This window comes from Phyllobates terribilis, unplaced genomic scaffold, assembly GCF_046119375.1.
Source record: "Phyllobates terribilis strain yellow unplaced genomic scaffold, ASM4611937v1 Scaffold_3__8_contigs__length_932513732, whole genome shotgun sequence".
NCBI classification, from domain to species: Eukaryota; Metazoa; Chordata; class Amphibia; order Anura; family Dendrobatidae; genus Phyllobates; species Phyllobates terribilis.
This window is the reverse complement of record NW_027362763.1, coordinates 350,066,772-350,093,648: the sequence shown is the minus strand read 5'-3', so window position 1 is coordinate 350,093,648 and position 26,877 is coordinate 350,066,772. Positions and strand designations below refer to the sequence as shown.

General features: G+C 44.9%; 1 protein-coding gene across 1 annotated transcript in view; it reads left to right on the top strand.

The window, feature by feature from the left end:
• Positions 1 to 3,030: 3,030 nt before the first annotated feature.
• Positions 3,031 to 26,877, top strand: part of LOC141258110 (receptor-type tyrosine-protein phosphatase eta-like) — a 228,931-nt gene continuing 205,084 nt past the window's right edge. The window contains exon 1 of the mRNA XM_073673118.1: positions 3,031 to 3,283. Within this exon, the coding sequence (XP_073529219.1) occupies positions 3,049 to 3,283 (235 nt within the window). The 5' untranslated portion in view covers positions 3,031 to 3,048. The remainder of the gene's footprint in view (positions 3,284 to 26,877) is intronic.

Genomic DNA, 26,877 nt, shown 5'->3' with positions numbered 1-26,877 from the left:
AGTGTGACTACAACTTCTGATACAATTGGAGGCCTGACACCGGGGAATTATTACATATTCCTGGTCTCTGCTGTTGTTGGGGAGAATAATATGACAGGAAACAGTTCAGAAATATATATGTATACAGGTGGGTATTTGTTACATTCAGATTTTCAAATTTAATGATTTTTACATAAGGCGGATCAGTTTTCATATTCTACTAAATAGTCACAATCAAAGTTAGAACATTTTGTGTCTCTTAATTACAAAGACCTTAATAGATTGGCACATTTTAAATATCTTCTTGAAAACTGATTATTATTAACTGTGATAACATGTTTAAAAGGGTTTCTGGCTTTGAAAAACCCTTCTTGTTAGGATATTCCTGTCATAATTGGCTTATTGTTTTCCACTGCTAGATAACATAGTAATGTCTTGCTTTTTGTGAGGAAACGTTAAATAATTTTCAATAGCTTTGCAGCACCAATATAGGTAAGTGATGCATTGTGATGAGTTGTCTTTGAGATGTAGAATGTGACAAGTCCTCCAGACATAGAGATAATCTATATAAACACTGTTCTGTCTAACCAGGAGACGAGGATCCTAAAAAGACAATCCCCATCAGTAATCCATTGATAGATTAGCCATAATGTGCAAGTGGGCTTATAAATTCTGATCAAAATCATACCTAAGAAACTTGTATTCAGTTGTCTAAATTTTGCTTAGCCAAAGTAAATCAATGTACCGTATTTTTTGCTGTATAAGACGCACTTTTTTTCCCCAGATTTGGGGGGAAAATAGGGGTGCATCTTACAAAGCGAAATCAACTTACCGGCTGCGGTGGTGCAGGGTCCCGAAGATGCTGTGGAGGCAGGAGATGCTGCGGGGTCCCGGAGATGCTGCAGAGGCAGGATGGTGTGTTCGGAGGCGGGAGACGGCTGCGGGCCCCATGCTGTCTGCCATGTTCTGCTGGAGGTGTTGGGTGGTGTGGGGGCTCTTCCGACATTTTGTGGAAGCCGGATCACGTCTCCCGAGATCTCAGTGCCAAGATCTCAATCTGAGCATGCGCCACCACCGGCGGCCATATTCCCAGAGTCCACTGCATAGGACACTATGGAAGGTGAGGGGCTCCGGCTGCCACAAAATGTCGACGGAGCCTCCGCAACACCGAACACCTCCAGCAGAACGTGACAGACAGCATGGGACCCACAGCTGCCTCCCATCTCCGAACACCCTGTCCTGCCTCCGCAGCATCTCTGGGACCCCGCAGCATCTCTGGGACCCCACAGCATCTCCTGCCTCAGCCAGTGGTAACCCTGGGACCCCGCTCTACCAACGCCGCCCCCCCAGGTAAGCTGATTATAGTACGCACCAGTTTAATAAAAAGCATTTTTTTCCTATTTTCCTCCCCAAACTTTGGGGTGCGCCTTATAAACCGATGCACCTTATAATCCGCAAAATACGGTATATTATGTGAATATGCAGTCTACATCTTTTTCTACAGTTATGTTATTGAAAATCCTCCTTTTTTAAAACAGAAATTTGTAATAAGCTATACATGATTTTTTTTAATTTGGACTACCTCTTTTAACTATTAACTATAAAGTGATAGTATAAGCAAGCTAGAAACCAATTCAAAGGTGACAACAAATATGGCAGCAATTGCTGCAGCCTCTCTTGTAAAAATGTCTGCTGCAAATAGAGATAAAAATGTTCTAAACTTTGTGATGAAAAGAAACTAAATAACCAATTTTTTACTGTTGTTCTGAATTCTATTATACTAATACCAGACCATGTGTACATGTATTTATACCACAGTAAAACAAACTCATATGAACACCGTTTTTGCTGCTTTTTCTTTTATCCCACAGATAAGCACTGCTTCACTCTACTCTAGTGAAAGAATTAAAAAAAAAGAGTTCTACTTTTAATGCTTAAAGGGGTATTCCCATCTTCATGATCTTATTCCAATATTTAGCAGGTGTAATACTAATAGTATTAGCAAATACCTCCAATTAGAAATGTAATATAGTTCTTCTAATTCCACTGCAATGCTCTGCTCATGGGGTAAGTAACATAGTGAATCAGAAGAACTATACTGCATTTCTAATTGGAGGAATTTGCTAATATTATTATTATTTGCCTACTACATATTGGAATAGGAACTTGGAGATGGGAATACCCCTTTAATGTCAGAGTTGGTTGAACTTCTCATATAAGTATAAAAAAACCATATGGCTGAATATAAACAAAATTTTAACTTAATTAAAGAATAAAACAATTTCTATAGCATTTAGAAATTACCCAAGTTTTAGTTGACATCTTTCATTTTTTTACCTTGCATAGGTAAACTACGAAATATTGGACCCAGAAAAATGCCATATATTACATCTATTCTTATCACGCTTAGTTCAATAAAAAGCTAGTGTTGAACATTTATTTTGTTTGCTTCATAATAGAACCTGAAGTAGTGAAGAACCTGATGACGGGGATCATCACCACCACTTCTATATCTCTGAGCTGGGAGAAACCAGATGGAAATACAAGCTCTTATGAAATCCAGATTCTGGGAGATCCAACTTTCAATAAAACCGTGACTTCAACATCTGATACAATTGGAGGCCTGACACCGGGGAATTATTACATATTCCTGGTCTCTGCTGTTGTTGGAGAAAATAATGTGACAGGAAACAGTTCTAAGATATCTTTTTATACAAGTGGGTATTATTTACATTAACATTTTCAAATTTAATATATTTTAAATGATTTTTACATAAGACGTGTCAGGACTAAGAGTGGTTGCTCGAAACGCATAGACCTGTGTTCTATCTTCCATTCTGTATTTCTTTTTTTAAAATTTTTACCTCCTTGTTTGTTTTTAATGTTTGCCAGTGAAATAATGTTTTAACATACTTACCTTATTTCCTGCGGATGCTGGATTTCCCTGTTTGCTGCTATGAGATATTGCACCCAAGGGAGATGCAAGATTAATTCTATGTAAATGTTAGACTTGATTATTATTTATGTCTCTTCTGTTTCATAACAGAACCTGAAGTAGTGAAGAACCTGATGACGGGGATCATCACCACCACTTCTATATCTCTGAGCTGGGAGAAACCAGATGGAAATACAAGCTCTTATGGAATCCAGATTCTGGGAGATCCAACTTTCAATAAAACTGTGACTTCAACATCTGATACAATTGGAGGCCTGACACCTGGGAATTATTATACATTGCTGGTCACTGCTGTTGTTGGGGAAAATAATGTGACAGGAAACAGTTCAGCAACACCTGTGTATACAAGTAAGTTTTCCTTATATTCAGTTGTTTTCACATTCTATATATGTACAAAGTATTTTGATCCAAGATGGATCAATGTCAATATAATAATAATAAGAATTGATTTCTCTACAATTTTCCTCTAAAATACAGATTGTAACAAATCTGTTTTAAATATTTTAGGAGTTGCTATATGAGCTAGTACAGTAAGTGGCAGCCAGCTAGCTGTCAGATTGGTGGATTTTGAGAGCTGGGAAGGAGTTGAAAAAAATAATAAACTCTTAGACTCACCTCTCCTTGGCCCTTCCCGCACCAGTCCCACCTTTGCCCGGTGCTCTAATTGGCTCTTCTTTAACTTTCTTCTCTTTCAATACTTATTCTTGTCTTCTCTCTTTTGGCACTGCTGTTAACTAGGCTTCAGACAGTCACATGAGACATGGCACATGTTATTAACGTCAATGACAAATGTTGCATCCTACGTGACCACTAGTGATGCATTGTCATTAACGTCATTGTCATTAAAAGTCAATGCCTTGCCAGAAGAGAGAATATCTGGAAGTGGATGGAAGGAGAATATGTCTAAAGTTGAGCCGATGTGGAGAATCCAGTGATGAGACATATATGATAAGAGCTGAGGAGAGGTGTGTATACGAGCTTGTTTTTTTTTAAATACCTACCCAGCAGCTTGGATTTGCACTGAATTTATTTGATACAAATTGAATCTCCACATATCTAGGATTAAGCACATCTACCCAAATAGAATTTCTGGAGATTCACTCTTCTTTAAATGTTACGTTCACTTGACAGTGAACAGTGTAATAAAAAAAAAAAGATTCAAGAATTTAAGAATTTCAAAATTGTTGCCTTCCAAAAATTTAAAGAATAATCAATCATAAATAGTGTTGAGCATTCCGATACTGTAATATCGGGTATCGGCCGATATTCGCGGTGTCGGAATTCCGATACTTAATTCCGATACTTTTACAATATCGGATACCGGAATCGGAAGTTCCCATAATGCCTGCGCTCTGCAGTGTCTGTGAAGGATGACAAGTTGGATGGCAGCGCGATCCAGCCTGTCATCAGAATGCCATCCCAGCGGGGGAGAATTCTCCTGATTGTTTAAAAGCCGGCGGGCGGTATAAAGCCGCCGGCTTTTAAACAATCACACAGCCCCATACTGCTTCCCCGCAGCCTCCCACCCCGATCCTCCGCTCCCCTCGCCACCTCCCATCCCGATCGTAAGTTAGGACCGGGCGGGGAGCGCAGCACCAAGGAGCGGGGAGTGAAGGACCCGGGCGGGGAAGCCGGCAGTGAAAAGACTTCACCGCCGGCTTTCCCGTTCTGTGCTGCGCTTTCCCGCCGGTTATTTCAAATGAACAGCTGAGGTATCAGCTGATGCCGATCAGCGGTTCATTTGAAGTCGCCGCGTTGCCCTCAGAGGGTTCATGTGAGTTCATGCTTGACTGCATGAACTCACATGAACTTTCCCACGGCCGCACAGGTCAGCCTCACCTCCCAGACGATCAGACCGTCATGATTAGTGTGTGTGCGGGGTGTGTGTGCGGGGTGTGTGCGCGATGTTTGTGCGGGTGTGCGCAGTGTCTGTGCGATGTGTGCGGGTGTGTGCGGTGTGTGTGCGGGTGTGTGCGTGCAGGCAGACATAGGCCGATGTGACACTACTACTCCCATCGGCCTATGTCTGTCCCCCGTCCACTCCGGCCAGCAGGATCAGCTCGATGGGAGCAGTAGTTCCCATCAGACTGATCCTGCTATTTAAATTGCCCTACTGTGTCCCCAATAAATGTTAGATACATGTCATTGGTGGCCAGTGGTTGCCTAAAAGAAATTAGTTCATACATTACCTGTCCCCGCCGATCGCCACCTAAAATAAAGTAAAAAATAAAAAAGTACACCTATACTCACCAAGACACCTAATTCCCCGAAGCCATCGATCTCCTGTAATAAAATATAAAATAATAAACCACAACCTTATCCTTACCCCTCCGTAGCAGTCCACGAGTGTCCCACGAAGATCTCCAGTTCAGAGCAGCCACATAGAATGTGACCGCTCTGAACCGCTGCCACCGCTAGAATGACGGGGCCGTAAGGGTTCACCGGAGTTCAGGCAGCGCTGCTCCGGTTAGCTCCTTTACGGCCCTGCTGTATTGTGAGAAATTCCCACGGTACAGCAGTGCCGTAAAGGAGGTCTCCGGAGCTGCGCTGCCTGAATGCACTCCGGTGACCTCAGTCAGTGGCTCCCGCTGCCGGGAGCGGACGTGTTCCCGGCAGCGTGAGCTTACAGCAGCCATGCACAGCTGTCACCATCTCCAGATGTGACAGCTGTGCATGGGAGATCAGCGCAGGAACGTGGACAGGTAACTATTATTTTTAGTAAACTAAGAATTAAATAAAATTGTGTGTTTTATTTCAAACAAATTATTTTTTTCTGGGTGTAGTGTGTTTTTTCTTTTTAACACTTTGTAGGTTAGTAATGGGGGTGTCTTATAGACGCCCATCATTACTAACCTGGGCTTCATGGCAGCTGGCGCTGACATGAACCCCACCACTATTACCCCCTGCCACCGCACCAGGGCAGCGTGGAAGAGCGAGGCTAAGTGCCAGAGTTGGCGCATCCTATGGATGCGCCATTTCTGGGGCGGCTGACGACTGGTGTTTCTAGCCTGGGAGGGGGCCAATATTCATGGCACCCTTCCTGGGCTATTAATATCAGCCCCCAGCTGTCTGCCTAGCCTTTGCTAGCTATTAAAATAGGGGGGACCCCACGTCATTTTTTTTGGGGGGGTCCCCCATTTTAATAGCTAGTAAAGGCTAGGTATTCAGCTGGGGGCTGATATTAGTAGCCTGGGAAGCTCCGTGGGTTTTACCCCCTTCCCAGGCTTCAAACATCTGCCCCAGCCGTCTGCTTAACCTCCGCTAGAGACTAAAATTATGGGGGATCCCACGCCATTTTTTTTTAAAATAAATCCATTATTTTAACACTAAATGACATTTGAGGAGTTAATAAAGATGCAGTCCCTAAATTATTATTTATTTTTTAATTAATTTTTCCCAAAACTTTTGACGTGGGCTTCGCCATATTTTTGTATGCCAGCCAGGTACAGCATCCAGCTTCTATGAACGCGCCATTTTCCGGGGCGGCTGCGGACTGCAATTTTCAGCGGGGGGCAGAAAGCTTGGGCCTCCCTGCGCTGCAGATTCCATCCCCCAGCTGCCTAGTTGTACCTGGCTGGACACAAAAATAGGGAGAAGCTCCACGTTTTTTTTTTTTTAATTATTTCATGAAATTCATGGAATAATTAAGAAAAAAAGGGCTTCCCTATATTGTTGTGTCCAACCAGGTACAAATAGGCAGCTGGTGGTTGGGGGCAGCCCGTTCCTGCCTGCTGTACCTGGCTGGACCCAAATATAGTGCAAAGCCCCACGTCAATTTTTTTTTAATTATTTCAGGAAATTCATGAAATAATTAAAAAAAAATTATGTGGGGCTTCGCCCTATATTTGTGTCCAGTCAGGTACAGCAGGCAGGAACGGGCTGCCCCCAACCACCAGCTGCCTATTTGTACCTAGCCGGACACAACAATATAGGGAAGCCCTTTTTTTCTTAATTATTCCATGAATTTCATGAAATAATTAAAAAAAAAAATACGTGGGGCTTCGCCCTATTTTTGTGTCCAGCCAGGTACAACAAGGCAGCTGGGGGCTGGAATCCGCAGCGCAGGGAGGCCCAAGCTTTCTGGGCCCCACCCGCTGCAAATTGCAGTCCGCAGCCGCCCCGGAAAATGGCGCGTTCATAGAAGCGCCATCTTCTGGCGCTGTACCCAACTCATCCAGGGCCCTGGTGCGGTGGCTCACTGGGTAATAAAGGGGTTAAGGCCAGCTTGGCATTATCAGCTGGCCCTAAGCCCGAAATTCATGGGGTCACGCCAATATTAGACATGACCACCATGAATTTCTAGTAAAGTATTTAAAAAAAACACAAACACCCAGAAAAAAGTCCTTTAATTGAAATAAAGACACAATTCTTTATTGTTCTAAATTAAACCATACTTACAGTCACGCCCATTCCAGCTGAAGCCAACGATCTCCTGCAATAAAAGTAAAATAATAAAGCAACCTCATCCTTACCTTTCCATGGTTCCCAGGACAGCTTCAGCTCTGCTACATCGAGATGACAGGCTGGACCGCAGCAGAAAGCTGCCATCCAGCCTGTCATCCCGCAGACACTGAGAAGCGCAGGCATGCTTGCGCTCCTCAGTGTCTCGCTGTGACGGCATCCAGATGAGCCGAGGTCATGTCCAATGAACTCAGCTCACCTCATGCACGTCACTGACAGCGTGGGAAAATTCTCCTGCACTCAGCGCTTCAGCGTGAGAATTTTCCCACGCTGTCAGTGACGTGCATGAGGTGCGCCGAGTTCATTGGACATGACCTCACCTCATGCACGTCACTGACAGCGTGGGAAAATTCTCACGCTGAAGCGCTGAGTGCAGGAGAATTCTCCCACGCTGTCAGTGACGTACATGAGGTGAGCCGAGTTCATTGTCGGCTCATCTGGATGCCGTCACAGCCAGACACTGAGGAGTGGAAGTATGCCTGCGCTTCTCAGTGTCTGCGGGATGACAGGCTGGATGGCAGCGTTCTGCTGCGGTCCAGCCTGTCATCTCGATGTAGCAGAGCTGGAGCCGTCGTGGGAGCCATGGAAAGGTAAGGATGAGGTTGCTTTATTATTTTTCTTTTATTGCAGGAGATCGTTGGCTTCAGCTGGAATGGGCGTGATGGTAAGTATGGTTTAATTTAGAACAATAAAGAATTATGTGTTTATTTCAATTAAAGGACTTTTTTCTGGGTGTTTGTGTTTTTTTTAAATACTTTACTAGAAATTCATGGTGGTCATGTCTAATATTGGCGTGACCCCATGAATTTCGGGCTTAGGGCCAGCTGATAATGCCAAGCTGGCCTTAACCCCTTTATTACCCAGTGAGCCACCGCACCAGGGCCCTGGATGAGTTGGGTACAGCGCCAGAAGATGGCGCTTCTATGAACACGCCATTTTCTGGGGTGGCTGCGGACTGCAATTTGCAGCGGGTGGGGCCCAGAAAGCTTGGGCCTCCCTGCGCTGCAGATTCCAGCTCCCAGCTGCCTAGTTGTACCTGGCTGGACACAAAAATAGGGCGAAGCTCCACGTTTTTTTTTTTGAAATTCATGAAATTCATGGAATAATTAAGAAAAAAAGGGCTTCCCTATATTGTTGTGTCCGGCTAGGTACAAATAGGCAGCTGGTGGTTGGGGGCAGCCCGTTCCTGCCTGCTGTACCTGACTGGACACAAATATAGGGCGAAGCCCCACATCAATTTTTTTTAATTATTTCATGAATTTCCTGAAATGATTTAAAAAAAATTGACGTGGGGCTTCGCACTATATTTGTGTCCAGCCAGGTACAGCAGGCAGGAATGGGCTGCCCCCAACCACCAGCTGCCTATTTGTACCTGGTTGGACACAACAATATAGGGAAGCCCTTTTTATCTTAATTATTCCATGAATTTCATGAAATAATTTAAAAAAAAAATGCGTGGGGCTTCGCCCTATTTTTGTGCCCAGCCAGATACAACTAGGCAGCTGGGGGCTGGAATCTGCAGCGCAGGGAGGCCCAAGCTTTCTGGGCCACCCCCGCTGCAAATTGCAGTCCGCAGCCGCCCCAGAAAATGGCGCGTTCATAGAAGCGCCATCTTCTGGCGCTGTACCCAACTCATCCAGGGCCCTGGTGCGGTGGCTCACTGGGTAATAAAGGGGTTAAGGCCAGCTTGGCATTATCAGCTGGCCCTAAGCCCGAAATTCATGGGGTCACGCCAACATTAGACATGACCACCATGAATTTCTAGTAAAGTATTTAAAAAAACACAACACCCAGAAAAAAGTCCTTTAATTGAAATAAACACACAATTCTTTATTGTTCTAAATTAAACCATACTTACCATCACGCCCATTCCAGCTGAAGCCAACGATCTCCTGCAATAAAAGTAAAATAATAAAGCAACATCATCCTTACCTTTCCATGGCTCCCACGACAGCTTCAGCTCTGCTACATCGAGATGACAGGCTGGACTGCAGCAGAACGCTGCCATCCATCCTGTCATCCCGCAGACACTGAGAAGCGCAGGCATACTTCCACTCCTCAGTGTCTGGCTGTGACGGCATCCAGATGAGCCGAGGTCATGTCCAATGAACTCAGCTCACCTCATGTACGTCACTGACAGCGTGGGAAAATTCTCCTGCACTCAGCACTTCAGCGTGAGAATTTTCCCACGCTGTCAGTGACGTGCATGAGGTGAGCTGAGTTCATTGGACATGACCTCACCTCATGTATGTCACTGACAGCGTGGGAGAATTCTCACGCTGAAGCGCTGAGTGCAGGAGAATTTTCCCACGCTGTCAGTGACGTGCATGAGGTGAGCTGAGTTCATTGGACATGAACTCGGCTCATCTGGATGACGTCACAGAGAGACACTGAGGAGCGCAAGCATGCCTGCTCTTCTCAGTGTCTGCGGGATGACAGGCTGGATGGCAGCGTTCTGCTGCGGTCCAGCCTGTCATCTCGATGTAGCAGAGCTGAAGCTGTCGTGGGAACCATGGAAAGGTAAGGATGAGGTTGCTTTATTATTTTACTTTTATTGCAGGAGATCGTTGGCTTCAGCTGGAATGGGCGTGATGGTAAGTATGGTTTAATTTAGAACAATAAAGAATTGTGTCTTTATTTCAATTAAAGGACTTTATTCTGGGTGTTTGTGTTTTCTTTTAACTTTGACTATGGGGTTAGTAATGGGGGTGTCTTATAGACGCCTCTCCATTACTAACCTGGGGTTGATGTCAGCTGGCATTATAAGCTGACATCAACCCCAACCCTATTACCCCCTGCCACCGCACCAGGGCAGCGTGGAAGAGCGAGGCTAAGTGCCAGAATTGGCGCATCCTATGGATGCGCCATTTCTGGGGCGGCTGACGGCTCGTGTTTCTAGCCTGGGAGGGGGCCAATATTCATGGCACCCTTCCTGGGCTATTAATATCAGCCCCCAGCTGTCTGCCTAGCCTGTGCTAGCTATTAAATTAGGGGGGACCCCACGTTATTTTTTTGGGGGGGTTCCCCCATTTTAATAGCTAGTAAAGGCTAGGTATTCAGCTGGGGGCTGATATTAGTAGCCTGGGAAGCTCCGTGGGTATTACCCCCTTCCCAGGCTTCAAACATTTGCCCCAGCTGTCTGCTTAACCTCCGCTAGAGCCTAAAATTAAGGGGAACCCCACGCCAATTTTTTTTTAAATAAATCCTTTATTTTAACACTAAATGACAAGTACAGTAATCAACACTGTCACTGTACTTCATATATATGTGACTTTCACAAAAAATGTCCAAATTAAGCTAATAGTACTTCCGAACAATCAATTATTACCACACAAAATTTTTTTACCAGGATATATTATGATTACCCAGTAAAACATGAAGTACCAAAAATAATTTAAAAATAAATATTTTATTTAGACATGTTAAAATCCAAAATAGAACCATAAAAGAGAAAGGTACCAAACATGAGGAGGCAGGAGAAACAACACTGAAATCTTTGGGAAAACTTGAGTAGTCTTATGATAATTAGATTATGCTGTGGATGAAGCACTCATCACAAATAAAAGGAATATAGTGGTGTTATATATAGCAGCGTGGAGTGTCAGAAAGAGTTAATTCATAATGCCACACATTGGATCGAATCCACAGGGCAGCAACGCTGTAGCATACTAGTGCTCTCGTGCACATAAGTGCATAGACCAGCACTATTCATTCATAGCATGACCAGCACCTGCGGCCGAAGTGATCGAACCAGTGCATATAAATAAACAAAGATCTCCCGCTGTCACTAACACCTAACACTAAATGGGTACGTTCAATACACAGGCATATCAAAACAATAAGGTATAAGGTACTTGTTCCATACCAATGTAGATGCTCCTGCTTCCTGCCCCATACATTGGTATGGAACAAGTACCTTATACCTTATTGTTTTGATATGCCTGTGTATTGAACGTACCCATTTAGTGTTAGGTGTTAGTGACAGCGGGAGATCTTTGTTTATTTATATGCACTGGTTCGATCACTTCGGCCGCAGGTGCTGGTCATGCTATGAATGAATAGTGCTGGTCTATGCACTTATGTGCACGAGAGCACTAGTATGCTACAGCGTTGCTGCCCTGTGGATTCGATCCAATGTGTGGCATTATGAATTAACTCTTTCTGACACTCCACGCTGCTATATATAACACCACTATATTCCTTTTATTTGTGATGAGTGCTTCATCCACAGCATAATCTAATTATCATAAGACTACTCAAGTTTTCCCAAAGATTTCAGTGTTGTTTCTCCTGCCTCCTCATGTTTGGTACCTTTCTCTTTTATGGTTCTATTTTGGATTTTAACATGTCTAAATAAAATATTTATTTTTAAATTATTTTTGGTACTTCATGTTTTACTGGGTAATCATAATATATCCTGGTAAAAAAATTTTGTGTGGTAATAATATATATGTGACTGACATGTTTCTATCTATCTAATCTATGTGTGAAGCTCTATTCTGTCTGTTATAAATTGTCGGGTACCGCTGCTGAATTGCCGGCCGGCTTTCTTAAAGAGACGGTGCATGAAAACACTATTATATTTTTAAATAAATCCTTTACACTAAATGACAAGTACAGTAAGCAACACTGTCACTGTACTTCTTATATATGTGGCTGACATGTTTCTATCTATCTAATCTGTGTGTGAAGCTCTATTCTGTCTGTTATAAATTGTCGGGTACCGTTGCTGAATTGCCGGCCGGCTTTTTTAAAGAGACGGTGCACGAAAACACTAATATTTTTTTTAATAAATCCTTTACACTAAATGACAAGTACAGTAAGCAACACTGTCACTGTACTATATATACATGTGACTGACATGTTTCTATCTATCTAATCTATGTGTGAAGCTCTATTCTTTCTGTTGTAAATTGTCGGGTACCGGTGTATGCCGCTGATGAATTGCCGGCTTTTCATGTCATTCTACATTATTCTTAGTTGTTTTACTTCATGTAGAATTAACCTACAAGGAAAGAAAGGGTTTATTTTCATTCCGATATTTGTGTCCCATTGACTTGCATTGGTTTCCGGTATCGGAATCGGCGATATCCGATACTTTTTGGGTATCGGCCCGATCCAATCCGATACGATATTTCCTGATATCGGAAGGTATCGCTCAACACTAATCATAAACTGTTATGTACTTAATGAAAACGTCAACTAATTCTAACTAATTCTGCACAACTTCTCAAAGGGCCATCAATGCAAAAGTTAAAAAGTTATGGCTCTTAGAACAAAAATATTTTTTTTGTTTTAAAGTTTATTTATTGTGCGAAAGCAGCATAATATATATCAAGTTTACTTTGGCATAATCCCCCATAGATGCATCAGAGTTCATGACATTTATGAACATTGTGCTACATATTATGCCAGTATAGAAATCAAAGAATAGGCAAAACCACAATGCACCGCATAGATAAATTCCCAAAGGGGTTTATATTGTATACTAGGGTAATTTTTCAGGGGTTTTCACTTTACTAGTATCATAGAAAAAAAGTATCATGATGTCTGAAAGAAAACACAATTTTCACTCCAAAATCCAAATTGTGCTCCTCCCTATTGAGCCCTGCACTGTGACCAAACAGAAGATAAAAACCACATGTACAGCATGGCATTGCTCTACTGGGGAGGACGCACCTCACAATTTACAGTCTGTCTGTCTCTGGTAATTGAAGTGGGTTTTCATTGGTACAGCACACATTTGGCACAATGCATTGCAATAAAATAGCATATTTATCATTTCCAGTGCCGGCTAATTTCTGGAGAGCACTTGTGGGATCAAAATAGTTACTTCAACCTTAGAAGAATACCTTGAGTGGGTTAGTTTCCAAAGAAAAGGGTTATATCTCAGGAAATTATTTAATTATTTCAAACAAGGGTATCTGCAACTGTTGACCTATGTAACTCACCAACCTAGAAATCAAATGCACATGGAGCTCTTTCACTCAATTGTGCATCCAAACGACAAAAAAACACATATGGAGTGTTTATAAATCAGGGAAAACAGCATAATTAGGAAACCTTAGTTTTACAGCGGTGTGGGTAAAATCAGAGGCCCAAAAGCATGAACCTGGAACATTATATACAAAGCACTAAACGTATCCCTTACTGCAGCAAACTATGCCATAACATAAATGGGAATAAAACGTCCCTACAATAACGCTTTCAGCACACATACAGCATATAGGTATGGCTTCTCCATGTATGTTTTATACACTGGTTTATAAATAAAGATTCTCTATGTTACAACTGGGAGAAATACCTCTTTTAACCTTTTCATGGATGTTAAAATCTACTCGTTTCTAATCAGGGTAATTATTAAAATCTATTTGTTTTAAATTTGGGTAGTTATGAAAATCTATTTCCCTGTTAATTACCTATATTTAAATGAAATCATTCCTTTATTGAAGGTTATTTTTTATGCTTTCACAAACATTTATAAATAATGAATTCAAACAATATACAACATATATGCACCCCGCCCTCCCATTCAAGTCTATGATAGTATTTGATACCCCAAAGTTGAACTCTTTGTCTATCCAGTGAATAAGTGATAACTTGCTTATGCTGAATAAAGTCCAGTAATTTGATAAAGTCCAGTAATTTGACTTGTTTTCCCAGCTCACCCACAGATGCTTTGCTGGATAAGGAAACTGGGGCAGGTCAGCACCTTAAACTCTATAACAGGTTTCTCAAAGCATAAATCATAAACAAGTTTTGCAGTCTGGCAGAACCCAATGTTTTATAGTAGAACACTGTCCATGCTGAAGTTCTTTCTTCCCATGGTAGAGGCTTGTGACCATTATAGTTTTTTACAATGTTAGCCAGGGTGCAGCATAGTCACTCTAAGGCTAGATTCCCACAATGAGCTTTTGGTGAGTTTTTGATGTTGCAGATTTTCTGTACCATTTCTGCACCCATTAAATAAAATAGGTTACTTGCAGCATAAAAAACTTACCAAAAACTCTTTGTGGAAACGTAGCCTAACTGGTCTGAAGTTTTGCAACACCATACAAAGCACTTGATGTATTTTGTGTTCTTACATCTATTTTTTTTTAACACAGCCAGAATGATCATTTTCAGCAATTGGCACTACAGTAGCTAACTGTGTGATGTGACTTTACAGATTAGCCATCAGTCGCTAAATACATCATTATACCTTAGCACCATGATAGCTGGTAGGACTTCCACAGATGCTATCCACTGCATATCAGGAGTGTAACATCCCTGGCGGCGTGCTTGCATGGTGCACCACCTCCCATCATGCAAGACCGCAATCTTACCTGTCAGTCCATGCTGCACTCTTTGCTCCAGTACCTGCTGTGTCCATGTCTCTTGTCTGATTGCTTAGGGTGTCGTTGCGGCTTTCTGCTTGTTTCTTATAGCTACTGTGTGCATAGTCCTAATGCGTCCCCAGCCTATTGTTGTGAGTCACTGGATACTTAAACCCCCTCCACCCAGTAGGAGGTGACTGAGCAACATTTTCACTCAGTTTGTCTTTTGCAACTGAGTTGCCAGGTCCTATCCTGTATCTAGTCTGTTTCCGCCACCCTGGGGGCTGAGTACCCAGGGCCGCTACCTGTATCTCTGACTTCTAGTCTGTTTCCGCCACCCTGGGGGCTGAGTTCCCAGGCTCGTTCCTGTATCTTGTTTCCGGTTCAGTTCCTGTCTGAACAGTGTCCTAGCCCATGAACTGTTTGTCTCTATATCCGAACCTTCCCTTTCCTGCAGTGTCTGAACCTGCACCTAACTGCAACTCGTTGTCTCTGTACTTCTGTTTGTGAGTTTTGTGTATCCAGTTCTGCTCATTCTGTTTCCCTGCCTCCATATCTAACTGTTATGTTCCAGCTATCTTCTTGTGTTTTCCAGTCTGTTCCATGTGAACAGAGCTCTGTCCTGTCTACCGCATCTGCGGGTTTTGCTTTGCTCTGCTTGTTCACCGCAGCTGCGGCTTTGCTCTGCTTTGCTTGTTCACCGCATCTGCGGGTTTTGCTTTGCTCTGCTTGTTCACCACACCTGCGGTTTTGCTCTGCTTTGCTTGTTCACCGCATCTGCGGGTTTTGCTCTGCTTTGCTTATTCACCGCATCTGCGGGTTTTGCTCTGCTCTGCTTGTTTACCGCACCTGCGGTTTTGCTCCACTTTGTTTGTTCACCGCGTCTGCGGTTTTGCTCTGCTTTGTTTGCTCACCGCATCTGTGGTTTTGATCTGCTTTGCTTGTTCACTGCATCTGCGGTTTTGCTTTGCTCTGCTTGTTCACCGCATCTGCAGGTTTTGCTCTGCTCTGCTTGTTCACCGCATCTGCGGGTTTTGCTCTGCTCTGCTTGTTTACCGCACCTGCGGTTTTGCTCTGTTTTGTTTGCTCACCGCGTCTGCGGTTTTGCTCTGCTTTGTTTGTTCACCGCATCTGTGGTTTTGCTCTGCTTTGCTTGTTCACTGCATCTGCGGTTTTGCTTTGCTCTGCTTGTTCACCGCATCTGCGGGTTTTGCTCTGCTCTGCTTGTTTACCGCACCTGCAGTTTTGCTCCGCTTTGCTTGTTCACCGCATCTGCGGGCTTTGCTCTGCTTTGCTTGTTCACCGCATCTGCGGTTTTGCTTTGCTCTGCTTGTTTACCGCATCTGCGGGTTTTGCTTTACTCTGCTTGTTCACCGCACCTGCGGTTTTGCTCTGCTTTGCTTGTTCACCGCATCTGCGGGTTTTGCTCTGCTTTGCTTGTTCACCGCATCTGCGGTTTTGCTCTGCTCCGCTTGTTCACCACATCTGCGGGTTTTGCGCCGCTCTGCTTGTCTACCGCACCTGCGGCTCCGTTCCTGTATCCCAGTCTGTACTGGTCCCTATCCTGCCTACGTTCTTACCTGCCAGTACCCGCCTCTCTGCATGTCAGCCGTGCCTGCCTGTGCCCACCTGTCTGCACGCCAGCCGTGCCTGCCAGTGCCCACCTGTCTGCATACCAGCTGTGCCTGTCAATATCCACCTGTCTGCATACCAGCCGTGCTTGCCAGTACCCACCCGTCTATATGCCAGTCTAACCTGCCTGTTTCTGCATTCCCCAGTGTGGGTCAACAGCTGTGACCGGGGTCTGACCTGGAGTAGCACCTGGTCCCTCTGCTCGGTTTCTCCCTGGTTCACGGAGTCGACTGAGCCGCCGTGCGACCTTGGTCGGACCGGGTTGATACTTAGTTATGCCCCTCCAGGCACTCCTCAGTTCATGGTCCAGTGGGATCAGTAATCATGCTCACGCCAGTCAGTCCGGGCGCGAGCGTAACAAGGAGGTCACAAGAAGACCAGCCATGTTGGAGTTGCTCTCATCCTATTGAATAACCATGAAAATTTGGCCCACCATTTGGCTAAAGTGACTCACTCTTGCCTATTTTCCATAATATCATCAGATGAACTTAAGGAACTGACTGTTCATGTGCCTTATAATGTATCCGGCCCTTTGACTGATGCCATTGTCACATGATAATCAATGTAATTTACTTCACCTGTCATTGGTTTATTGCTGTTTTTAGATACATATAAATTACTCTGTAATTTATATAATTTTTCTTTGTAACGCAAGTACAGAAAATTGCAATTTTTAGATAATTTTTTGGTTTTTATTTTGTGCTATTCACGTTTGACATCAAGTAACATGTAGAATGAATTCTATAGATTATTACAATTGTGGATATCTAATATTTGTGTTTTTTGTTTCTCTGTCAGAGATCTATACTTAAATGTATATTACAGTTATATGAAAAAGTTTGGGCACCCCTATTAATCTTAAGCTTAATGTTTTATAAAAATTGGTGTTTTTGCAACAGCTATTTCAGTTTGATATATGTAATAACTGTTGGACACAGTAATGTTTCTGCCTTGAAATGAGGTTTATTGTACTAACAGAAAATGTGCAATCTGCATTCAAACAAAATTTGACAGGTGCATAAGTATGGGCACCTCACCAGAAAAGTGACATTAATATTTAGTAGATCCTCCTTTTGCAAAAATAACAGCCTCTAGTCACTTCCTGTAGCTTTTAATGAGTTCCTGGATCCTGGATGAAGGTATTTTTGGCCATTCCTCTTTATAAAACAATTCCAGTTCAGTAAAGTTTGATGGTCACCGAGCATGGACAGCCCTCTTCAAATGATCCCACAGATATTCAATGATATTCAGGTCTGGGGACTGGGATGGCCATTCCAGAACATTGTAATTGTTCCTCTGCATGAATGCCTGAGTAGATTTGGAGCGGTGTTTTGGATCATTGTCTTGCTGAAAGATCCATCCCCTGCGTAACTTCAACTTTGTCACTGATTCTTGAACATTATTGTCAAGAATCTGCTGATACTGAGTGGAATCCATGCGTCCCTCAACTTTAACAAGATTCCCTGTGCCGGCATTGGCCACACAGCCCCAAAGCATAATGGAACCTCCACCAAATTTTACTGTGGGTAGCAAGTGTTTTTCTTGGAATGCTGTGTTTTTTTGCCGCCATGCATAACGCCTTTTTGTATGACCAAACAACTCAATCTTGGTTTCATCAGTCCACAGGACCTTCTTCCAAAAAGAAATTGGCTTCTCCAAATGTGCTTTTGCATACCTCAGCCGACTCTGTTTGTTGTGTGCTTGCAGAAACGGCTGCGTTAGCATCACTCTCCCATACAGCTTCTCCTTGTGCAAAGTGCGTTGTATATTTGACTGATGCACAGTGATACCATCTGCAGCAAGTTGATGCTGCAGCTCTCTGGAGGTGGTCTGAGGATTGTCCTTGACTGATCTCACCATTCTTCTTCTCTGCCTTTCTGATATTTTTCTTGACCTGCCACTTCTGGCCTTAACAAGAACTGTCCCTGTGTTCTTCCATTTCCTTACTATGTTCCTCACAGTGGAAACTGACAGGTTAAATCGCTGAGACAGCTTTTTGTATCCTTCCCCTGAACAACTATAACTATGTTGAATAATCTTTGTTTTCAGATCATTTGATAGTTGTTTTGAGGAGCCCATGATGCCACTCTTCAGAGGAGATTCAAACAGGAGAACAACTTGCAAGTGGCCACTTTAAGTAGCTTTTCTCATGATTGCATACACCTGGCTATGAAGTTCAAAGCTCAATGAGGTTACAAAACCAAAAAAAGTGCTTTAGTAAGTCAGTAAAAAGTAGGTAGAAGTATTTAAAACAAGAAAATGATAAGGGTGCCCATACTTATGCCCCTGTCAAATTTTGTTTGAATGCAGATTGCACATTTTCTGTTAGTACAATAAACCTCATTTCAAGGCAGAAACATTACTGTGTCCAACAGTTATTACATATATCAAACTGAAATAGCTGTTGCAAAAACACCAATTTTTATAAAACATGAAGCTTAAGATTAATAGGGGTGCCCAAACTTTTTCATATAACTGTATATATAAAGGTGCATCTCACTAAATTAGTTTATCATCAAAAAGTTAATTTATTTCAGTTCTTCATTACAAAACGTGAAACTCATATATTATATAGAGTCGTTACAAACAGAGTGATCTATTTCAAGTGTTTATTTCTGTTAATGTTGATGATTATGGCTTACAGCCAATGAAAAAACAAAAGTCATTATCTCAGTAAATTAAAATAATTAACAAAAACACCAGCAAAGGCTTCCTAAGCATTTAAAAAGGTCCCTTAGTCTGTTTCAGTAGACTCCACAATCATGGGGAAAACTGCTGACTTGACAGATGTCCAGAAGGCAGTCATTGACACACTCCACGAGGTCCCAGAGTTCCAATTTTCATTTGGAAATCCAGGTCCCAGAGTCTGGAGGAAGAGTGGAGAGGCACATAATCCAAGCTGCTTGAGGTCTAGTGTGAAGTTTCCACAATCAGTGATGGTTTGGGGAGCCATGTCATCTGCTGGTGTAGGTCCACTGTCTTTTATTAAGGCCAAAGTCAGTCCGGCTGTCTACCAGGAAATTTTAGAGCACTTCATGATTCCCTCTGTCGACAAGATTTTTGGAGATGGAAATGTCATTCTCCAGCAGGACTTGGCACCTGTCCACACTGTCAAAAGTACCAATACCTGGTTTCAAAACAACAGTATCATTGTGCTTGATTGGCCAGCAAACTCACCTGACCTTAACACCATACAGAATCTATGGGGTATTGTCAAGAGGAAGATGAGAGACACCGGACCCAACAATGCAGACGAGCTGAAGGCTGCTATCAAAGCAACCTGGGCTTCCATAACACCTCAGCAGTGCCACAGGCTGATCGCCTCCATATCACGCCGAATTGATGCAATAATTGATGCAAAAGGAGCCCCGACTAAGTATTGAGTGCATTTACTGAACATACATTTCAGTAGGCCAACATTTCAGATTTTAAAAACATTTTTTAAGCTGTTGTTATAAAGTATTCTAATTTACTGAGATAATGACTTTTGTGGTTTCATTGGCTGTAAGCCATAATCATCAACATTAACAGAAATAAACACTCGAAATAGATCACTCTGTTTGTAATGACTCTATATAATATATGAGTTTCACTTTTTGTATTGAAGAACTGAAATAAATTAACTTTTTGATGATGTTCTAATTTAGTGAGATGCACCTGTATATAAAAAAGGTTTTGTGATAGTCTTTCTCTTGGAAGCTTTTTATTTTTTTTATTCCTTTTTTAACTTTTTTGAAGATTTTTTAGACATATTTTTATTTTTTACATAATTTGTCTCCCGTGAGATCATAAAATATCTCAGGGGAATTTTTTTTACTTTTATTGTTCCTTGCTTTCCCCACTTCAAGTTGGGCATCCATATGAGTCCCAATTACAGGGAAAAACACCGCATTGAGATGCCAGGCATCTCCGGCAGAGCTGATATGTGTCTGCTAGGATCCAGCAGCTCTACTTTGCCAGCAGAGACCCAGCAATCATGTGATCACCAGGTACTAGAGACGTTTCAGCATTACCAATTCTTATGTTCACTGGTTTCTGCTTTTTAAGCTGTTTGTAGCCAGCAATAGAGAAGACAAAAGTGAAAATTAACTGCTTCTGTCTTCTCCCCAGGGTCCTTAGCGGTGTCTGTCCCTACGCTTGCTACATAGCCGTAGATTTACAATGGTGTAGGATTAAAGCCCAGGACCAAACACAGGGCTTGGTTGTTATCTGGTTAATTTCGCTCTCTTTACCCTCTTGCTACTGTAGTGTCCTGCTTTGCTTTCTTCCACCTTTCTTTGGCGAGCATGTTTTGCATTTCTATTGACAATACAATAATGGTAGCACATAATCATGTGCTGTTATGATGTAGTATGTGCACAGGTTTATGTTTCTTTATACTGCAGTGTATAGAATGCCCCCATAGCATAGATTAAAGCATTGGGAAGTGCTTTTCATGGTAAGATTGTGTTTTAGAAAATATCTTTTCATACCTCTTTGCCAACAAGCATTTAAATTCAAAACATACAAATAAGAATGTTTTGTGGCCATATCGTTATGTCTATCGCTAGTCTAATCTGTAACCTTGATTATTGCACTTAAGATGTCAGGAATTATCTATTGCCTTTAACCTCTGCCGTTCTTGCTACTTAGAGACTTAAGGTGACAATGATATATGATACTGAACTAATTTTTGCAGCCTAAATATGGCCCTTCTACATATTGAAGTTACTTTAAAGGGAACCTGTTAGAAACTTTTACTCCTCCAAATCATTCATATGACTGTGTAGCCCTAAAGTGCTGCTCAAGTTTTGAAGTTGTTTTTGGAAGTGCATTGGGGTGTGATGATACACCTCTAGATTCTCAGCCTCACAATGGTTGTGACCATGTATCAGAGCAAATGACCTATTGATTAGACAGGGAAAGGTAGAAAATACAGTGGATGGTTAGGATCCATTGTCACGCCCTAATGCACTCCCAGACACAACTTCAAAATGTTGCTGGAGCAGCACATTTGGGTCATAAAGGGATTGACTGGCTTATTATTTAAAGGATTACACAGTCATATTAATAGTTTGGAGGGGTAAAAGTTTCTGACACGTTCTCTTTAATCATAGCATCCAAGTAGGTGCTTCTATTTACAGTACAGACCAAAAGTCTGGACACACCTTCTCATTTAAAGATTTTTCTGCATTTTCATGACTTTGAAAATTGTACATTCACACTGAAGGCATCAAAACTAAGAATTAACACATGTGGAATTATATACTTAACAAAAAAGTGTGAAACAACTGAAAATATGTCTTATATTCTAGGTTCTTCAAAGTAGCCACCTTTTGCTTTGATAACTGCTTTGCACACTCTTGGCATTCTCTTGATGAGCTTCAAGAGGTAGTCACTGAAAATGGTCTTCCAACAATCTTGAAGGAGTTCCCAGAGATGCTTAGTGTGTCACCCTGGCCTGGATGCCACAAGTGTAATTAAAGCTGTGTCTGAGAGCAAGGGGGAGGTTCTCTAGTCAGGGGAACATTAGCATGCAATGCCTCCTGTCTCAGGCCAGTAGGGGGAGCTGGCTGCCCCTATAAAAGCTGGTACTGGGGGCAGGGTTAGGGAGAACTTGATGGCCTGTCTCAGCACTGAGACTTGTCCCAGAGCAGAGCAGGGACAGACAGTTGCACTGCACCTAAGAGGAAGTGTGGCAGGAGGAGAGCCACAAGCCAGAAACAAGAGGCGAAGCAAGCCTGTCTTGGCAGATAAGAGACTAACTTTACCAGACTTTGGTGTCTGAGGCTGGGAGGATTCTACATCCCCAGCAGAGAACCAGTCCGCAAGGGACTGTATATTCCTTGGCCTAAGAAGCCTGGAGGCCCTGCCACAACCGAAGGGACCAGTAAAGCCGTACAAGGCTGGGAGCAGAAAGGAACCCACGTCGCAGGCCATACAGGCGAGAATACACGGAAAGCTTGGAAATGTGGGCTGTTACCCTATAACGAGGAGATAGCCAGAAGGAGCGCAGAAAGCACGGTAGGCCTACACCCTCACCCTGACCAGGGCCAATTTCCCCGTTGCTCTCAGACATCCAGGTCCCCTACTAGCTGGGACTGTTTATGGGTCAGTTTACCTGTTTCAGTAAAGACCCTGGACTGCAACCTATTGTCTGTGTGCTCTTTCGCGCCTCCAGCACTACTGGTACTGGGACTCTCACCACCATCACTCCCACCATCCACTACACTGCCCTGGGGCCGCACTCTTCCCGTGGGGAGTCACACTACCCTAGCTGCACACCTCATCAGCCCCAGCGGTCTGCATGCAGCGGCGGTTCCTAATAACCGCAATCCACGGGTGGCGTAGTCGGACATTATCAATAGCACATAACGGACTACCACTGGCCTGACCACCCTGAGCCACGGAACCGGGTTGCCACTACTACTCCCATCGTTCCCCTATTGCCCGGATCCGAGTGCCCCACGGCCCAGGGGGCGAGTCAGCTTTGGCGTAGTCGGCAGGATTGCAACCAACCCGCCACAAATGGGTATTGCGTGCCTGAAAGAGACTTTGCACTTACCTGAAAAGAGGTTTCCCGCCATCCGGAGCATTTTCCCGCCATTTCCAGCCGTCTCCCGCCATCTTCCGTCGGTTCCCGCCATCTTCAGCCGTTTTCCCGCCATCGGACGCCATCTTCAGGACTCCGCGCGGGAAGAAGAGGGGCGTGGACGTCCAAAGCACGCGAGACCCGAAGCTCCGCCCCACGCACCGACGCTGCGCAAGGTCCTGGAAGGGAGAGAGAGCGACGCTGACGTCATCAGGACGCGACGCAAGGTCCTCGTCCATAGCAGCAGCAGCGGAGCCGCGGCCTACAGAAGAGGATCGTCGGAAGGTAGGCCACGCTTAACTAGGGGGGAGGAAGATGCCGGACACAGAGGCGCCCACTACCACCAACGCAGCTGCAGCAGCGGTGATGCCCTTTTCCCTGCCCTACATCCCTGGAGCGGCCTGGCTGCCCAAGTACTCAGGGGAGCCCCATGCCCTAACTGACTTTAAGGAAAGGCTATACAGTTTGTTCCACGTTTACCCCCTGACAGAGGAACAGAAGGTCAGCATACTAACAGGGCAGTTAACTGGCGCTGCCCAAAGGGAGGTAAAATCATGGCCCACTGAGGAGAAAAGGACTGTGAAGGGTATTCTGGCCCGGCTGCGGGGTACCTTTGACACACGTACCTCCGCTGAGATTAAAATGAGGTTCTATGGATGTAAGCAGCGGGCACAGGTCAGCATCAGAGACTATGCTCTAAATCTGCAGGAAGCCTTGAGGGCTATTCAACAAACTGACCCTGGCAGTGTGCAGGAAACGGATAAGCTACTAACAGAACAGTTTATAGAAGGTCTGCTGTCTAGCGCCCACAGGGCCCAACTGCGCCTCATGTTCTTTCAGAACCCCGACCTGACCTTTGCCCAATTTAAGGACAGGGCCATAAGGGTGCTCCGTGAATCTGCAACCAGTGGCGCTATAAACCCCCGGCGCCCTGCTCTCACCTACCACCAGGAGGCGGCGCCCTCCTCTATGGACCCCGTGGGGGCTGATGCACAGGCCCTGAACCAAGCCCCGTTGAAAGACCTGCACCACCAAGTCCAGGAGCTGACCAGGAGCGTCGCGGCGTTGACCAGGACCGTCCAGGCGTTGCAAGTGGACCCGTCAAGACCCATCGAGCTGGCTTCAAGTCCGGAGGATGTCCCATGGCGTCGACAGAGGAGGATCCCGTCGTTCCGAGGAGATGACCATAAAAATTGGTAAAGTTGAACTACCGGCACAGGGAGTGATTATTGTGGACATTGACCGTCGTGAAAGTCACCCTAAAATAACTGTGGGTACTAACGTGATTGAAAATTGTCTTTCAGAGGTAATTGTAATCTTACAACAGGTGGCAGTGAATGCTAGTTCCAGCCAACAGAGAGTCCTCAACAAGGAGATAAAAGCCCTGATGAGACGGCAGCAGGTAGAACTGTCTGGTGGTGAGATCGGTAGCGTAAGACTGAGTGACCCATTCCCCATTTCCATGCCTCCCAAAAGTGAAATGATGATCTGGTGTCGGACTGCAATCGGGTTGAGAGGTAGAGACTACCAAGCCATGGTAGAACCCGTGTACTCAGACAGCAGGCCCACCATTTTGACAGCCCGGGGGGTGGTTGATGTCCGTCATGGGAGGGTGCCCGTCCGCATCCTCAACATTGGGAAGAGAGAAGTACACTTACCCAGGTATGCTACACTCGCCAAACTGTTTGTTGTCGAACACAAAGCTATCAGGGCCGCGGAACCCTTGCCTCCATCTCCACAGGCAGAGGGTAATGGCTCCCAGAAACAAAAGGAGGACTGGTGCCAGAAACTCCACGTGGGTGCTGACTCCACTCCCCTGCACCAAAAACAAGGAGTCTACCGGGTGGTACAGGAGTACGAGAGAGTCTTTAGTAAGCACCCGCTAGACTTCGGCAGAGTAAAGGGCATAGAACACCACATCCCCACAGGGAGCCCCCCACCGATAAAATAAAGACACAGACCTGTACCCCCTGCACACTACCAGAACGCAAAGGGCATGCTAAGAGAGATGAAAGAAGCTGGGGTCATTAGAGACAGCTGTAGCCCCTGGGCAGCCCCCTTGGTTCTGGTCAAAAAGAAAGACGGCACCATGAGAATGTGCGTGGACTATAGACAAATCAACCGTATCACCCACAAAGACGCATATCCGCTGCCTAGAATAGAGGAGTCTTTAGCCGCACTAAAATCTGCTAACTTCTTTTCTACTTTGGACCTTACTAGCGGGTACTGGCAGGTTCCTGTGGCAGAGGCTGACAAGGAGAAGACCGCCTTCACCACCCCGATGGGACTGAGCGAATTCAACTGTATGCCCTTCGGGCTCTGCAACGCACCAGGGACCTTCCAGAGGCTGATGGAATGCTGTCTAGGGCACCGAAACTTCGAGACGGTCCTCCTTTACCTGGACGACGTGATCGTCTATTCAAAGACCTATGAGGACCATCTAAAGCACCTGGCCGAGGTGTTCGAAGCCCTGGCAGGCTACGGCCTGAAGGTGAAACCATCGAAGTGTCACCTGCTGAAACCGAAGGTCCAGTACCTAGGGCACGTGGTAAGTGCGGAAGGAGTAGCCCCCGACCCTGACAAGGTCACGGCAATCAAGAGCTGGCCGAGCCCCTCGAACATCAAGGAGGTGAGACAGTTTCTCGGGTTGGTAGGCTACTACCGAAGGTTCATCCCCGGGTTCACCAAGATGGCAGCTCCTATGCAGGACCTCCTGATCGGACAGTCTAAGTCCAGGAGTCAAAAGCCACCCTTCAAGTGGGATAAACCGGAAGAGGAGTCCTTCCGCCAGTTGAAGATGGCCCTCACGGGGGATGAGATCCTGGCCTACCCTGATTATGGCCAGCCTTTTATCCTTCACACAGACGCCAGTAATGTGGGACTGGGAGCCGTACTGTCCCAAAACCAACAGGGCCGAGAAAGGGTGATCGCGTACACCAGCCGGAAGCTGAGGCCCACCCAGAGGAACCCGGAGAATTACAGCTCCTTCAAGCTAGAATTCTTGGCGGTGGTGTGGGCCGTGACAGAACGCTTCAAGCATTACCTGGCCTCCGCAAAGTTCACAGTGTACACGGACAACAACCCGTTGACACACCTGGACAATGCAAGACTGGGTGCCCTGGAACAGCAGTGGATGGCCCGTCTCTCCAACTATGACTTCGTGATCAAGTACCGGGCAGGCAAAACCAATGCCAATGCGGACGCCCTATCAAGGATGCCTCACTTACCTGAAGGTGACGAAGACCCAGAAGAGCTGGAGGAGGTAGAGCTCCCCGCGTTTCACCGGTATGGAGCCGCTCAATACTCTCACCGCGTGAAGGAGGAGGATCTAACAACTGTGATGATCAACCCCCTACCTCACCACAGCTGGGCCGAGACCCAAGACAGTGACCCTGATGTCCGTCTGGTGAAAGATCTGCTGACCCAGGAAGATGCCCGCATAGATCCGGATGCTCCAGAGGAAGCCAAGCAGCTATGGAAAGAGAAGAGCAAGCTGTTCCTCTATGAAGGCAAGTTGTGCAGAAGGATTGTCAACCACCGGACGCACGAGCTGACCTGGCAAGTCGTGGTCCCAAGGCGGGATGCAGCTATGGTCCTGGGGGCTTACCATGACAGAGCGGGACACTTCGGTTGGAAGAAACTGGAGTTCCTACTAAGAGGAAGGTTCTTTTGGGTCGGCATGAGAGGAGCTGTAGAAAAATGGTGCAGAGACTGTGGCCCTTGTCACCTAAGAAGGAAGGACCGTGCCAGCCAGAAGACACCCTTGAGGCCCATCGTCACCACACAGCCTCTTGAGCTGGTAGCTCTGGACCATGTCAAATTGGCTCCCAGCCGGTCCGGATACATCTATGCCCTGACAATCGTGGACCACTATTCCCGTTTTCTAGTGGTGGTCCCGGTAAAGGACTTGACAGCCCAAACAGCGGCCAGAGCCTTCCAGCAATACTTCTGCCGTCCACACG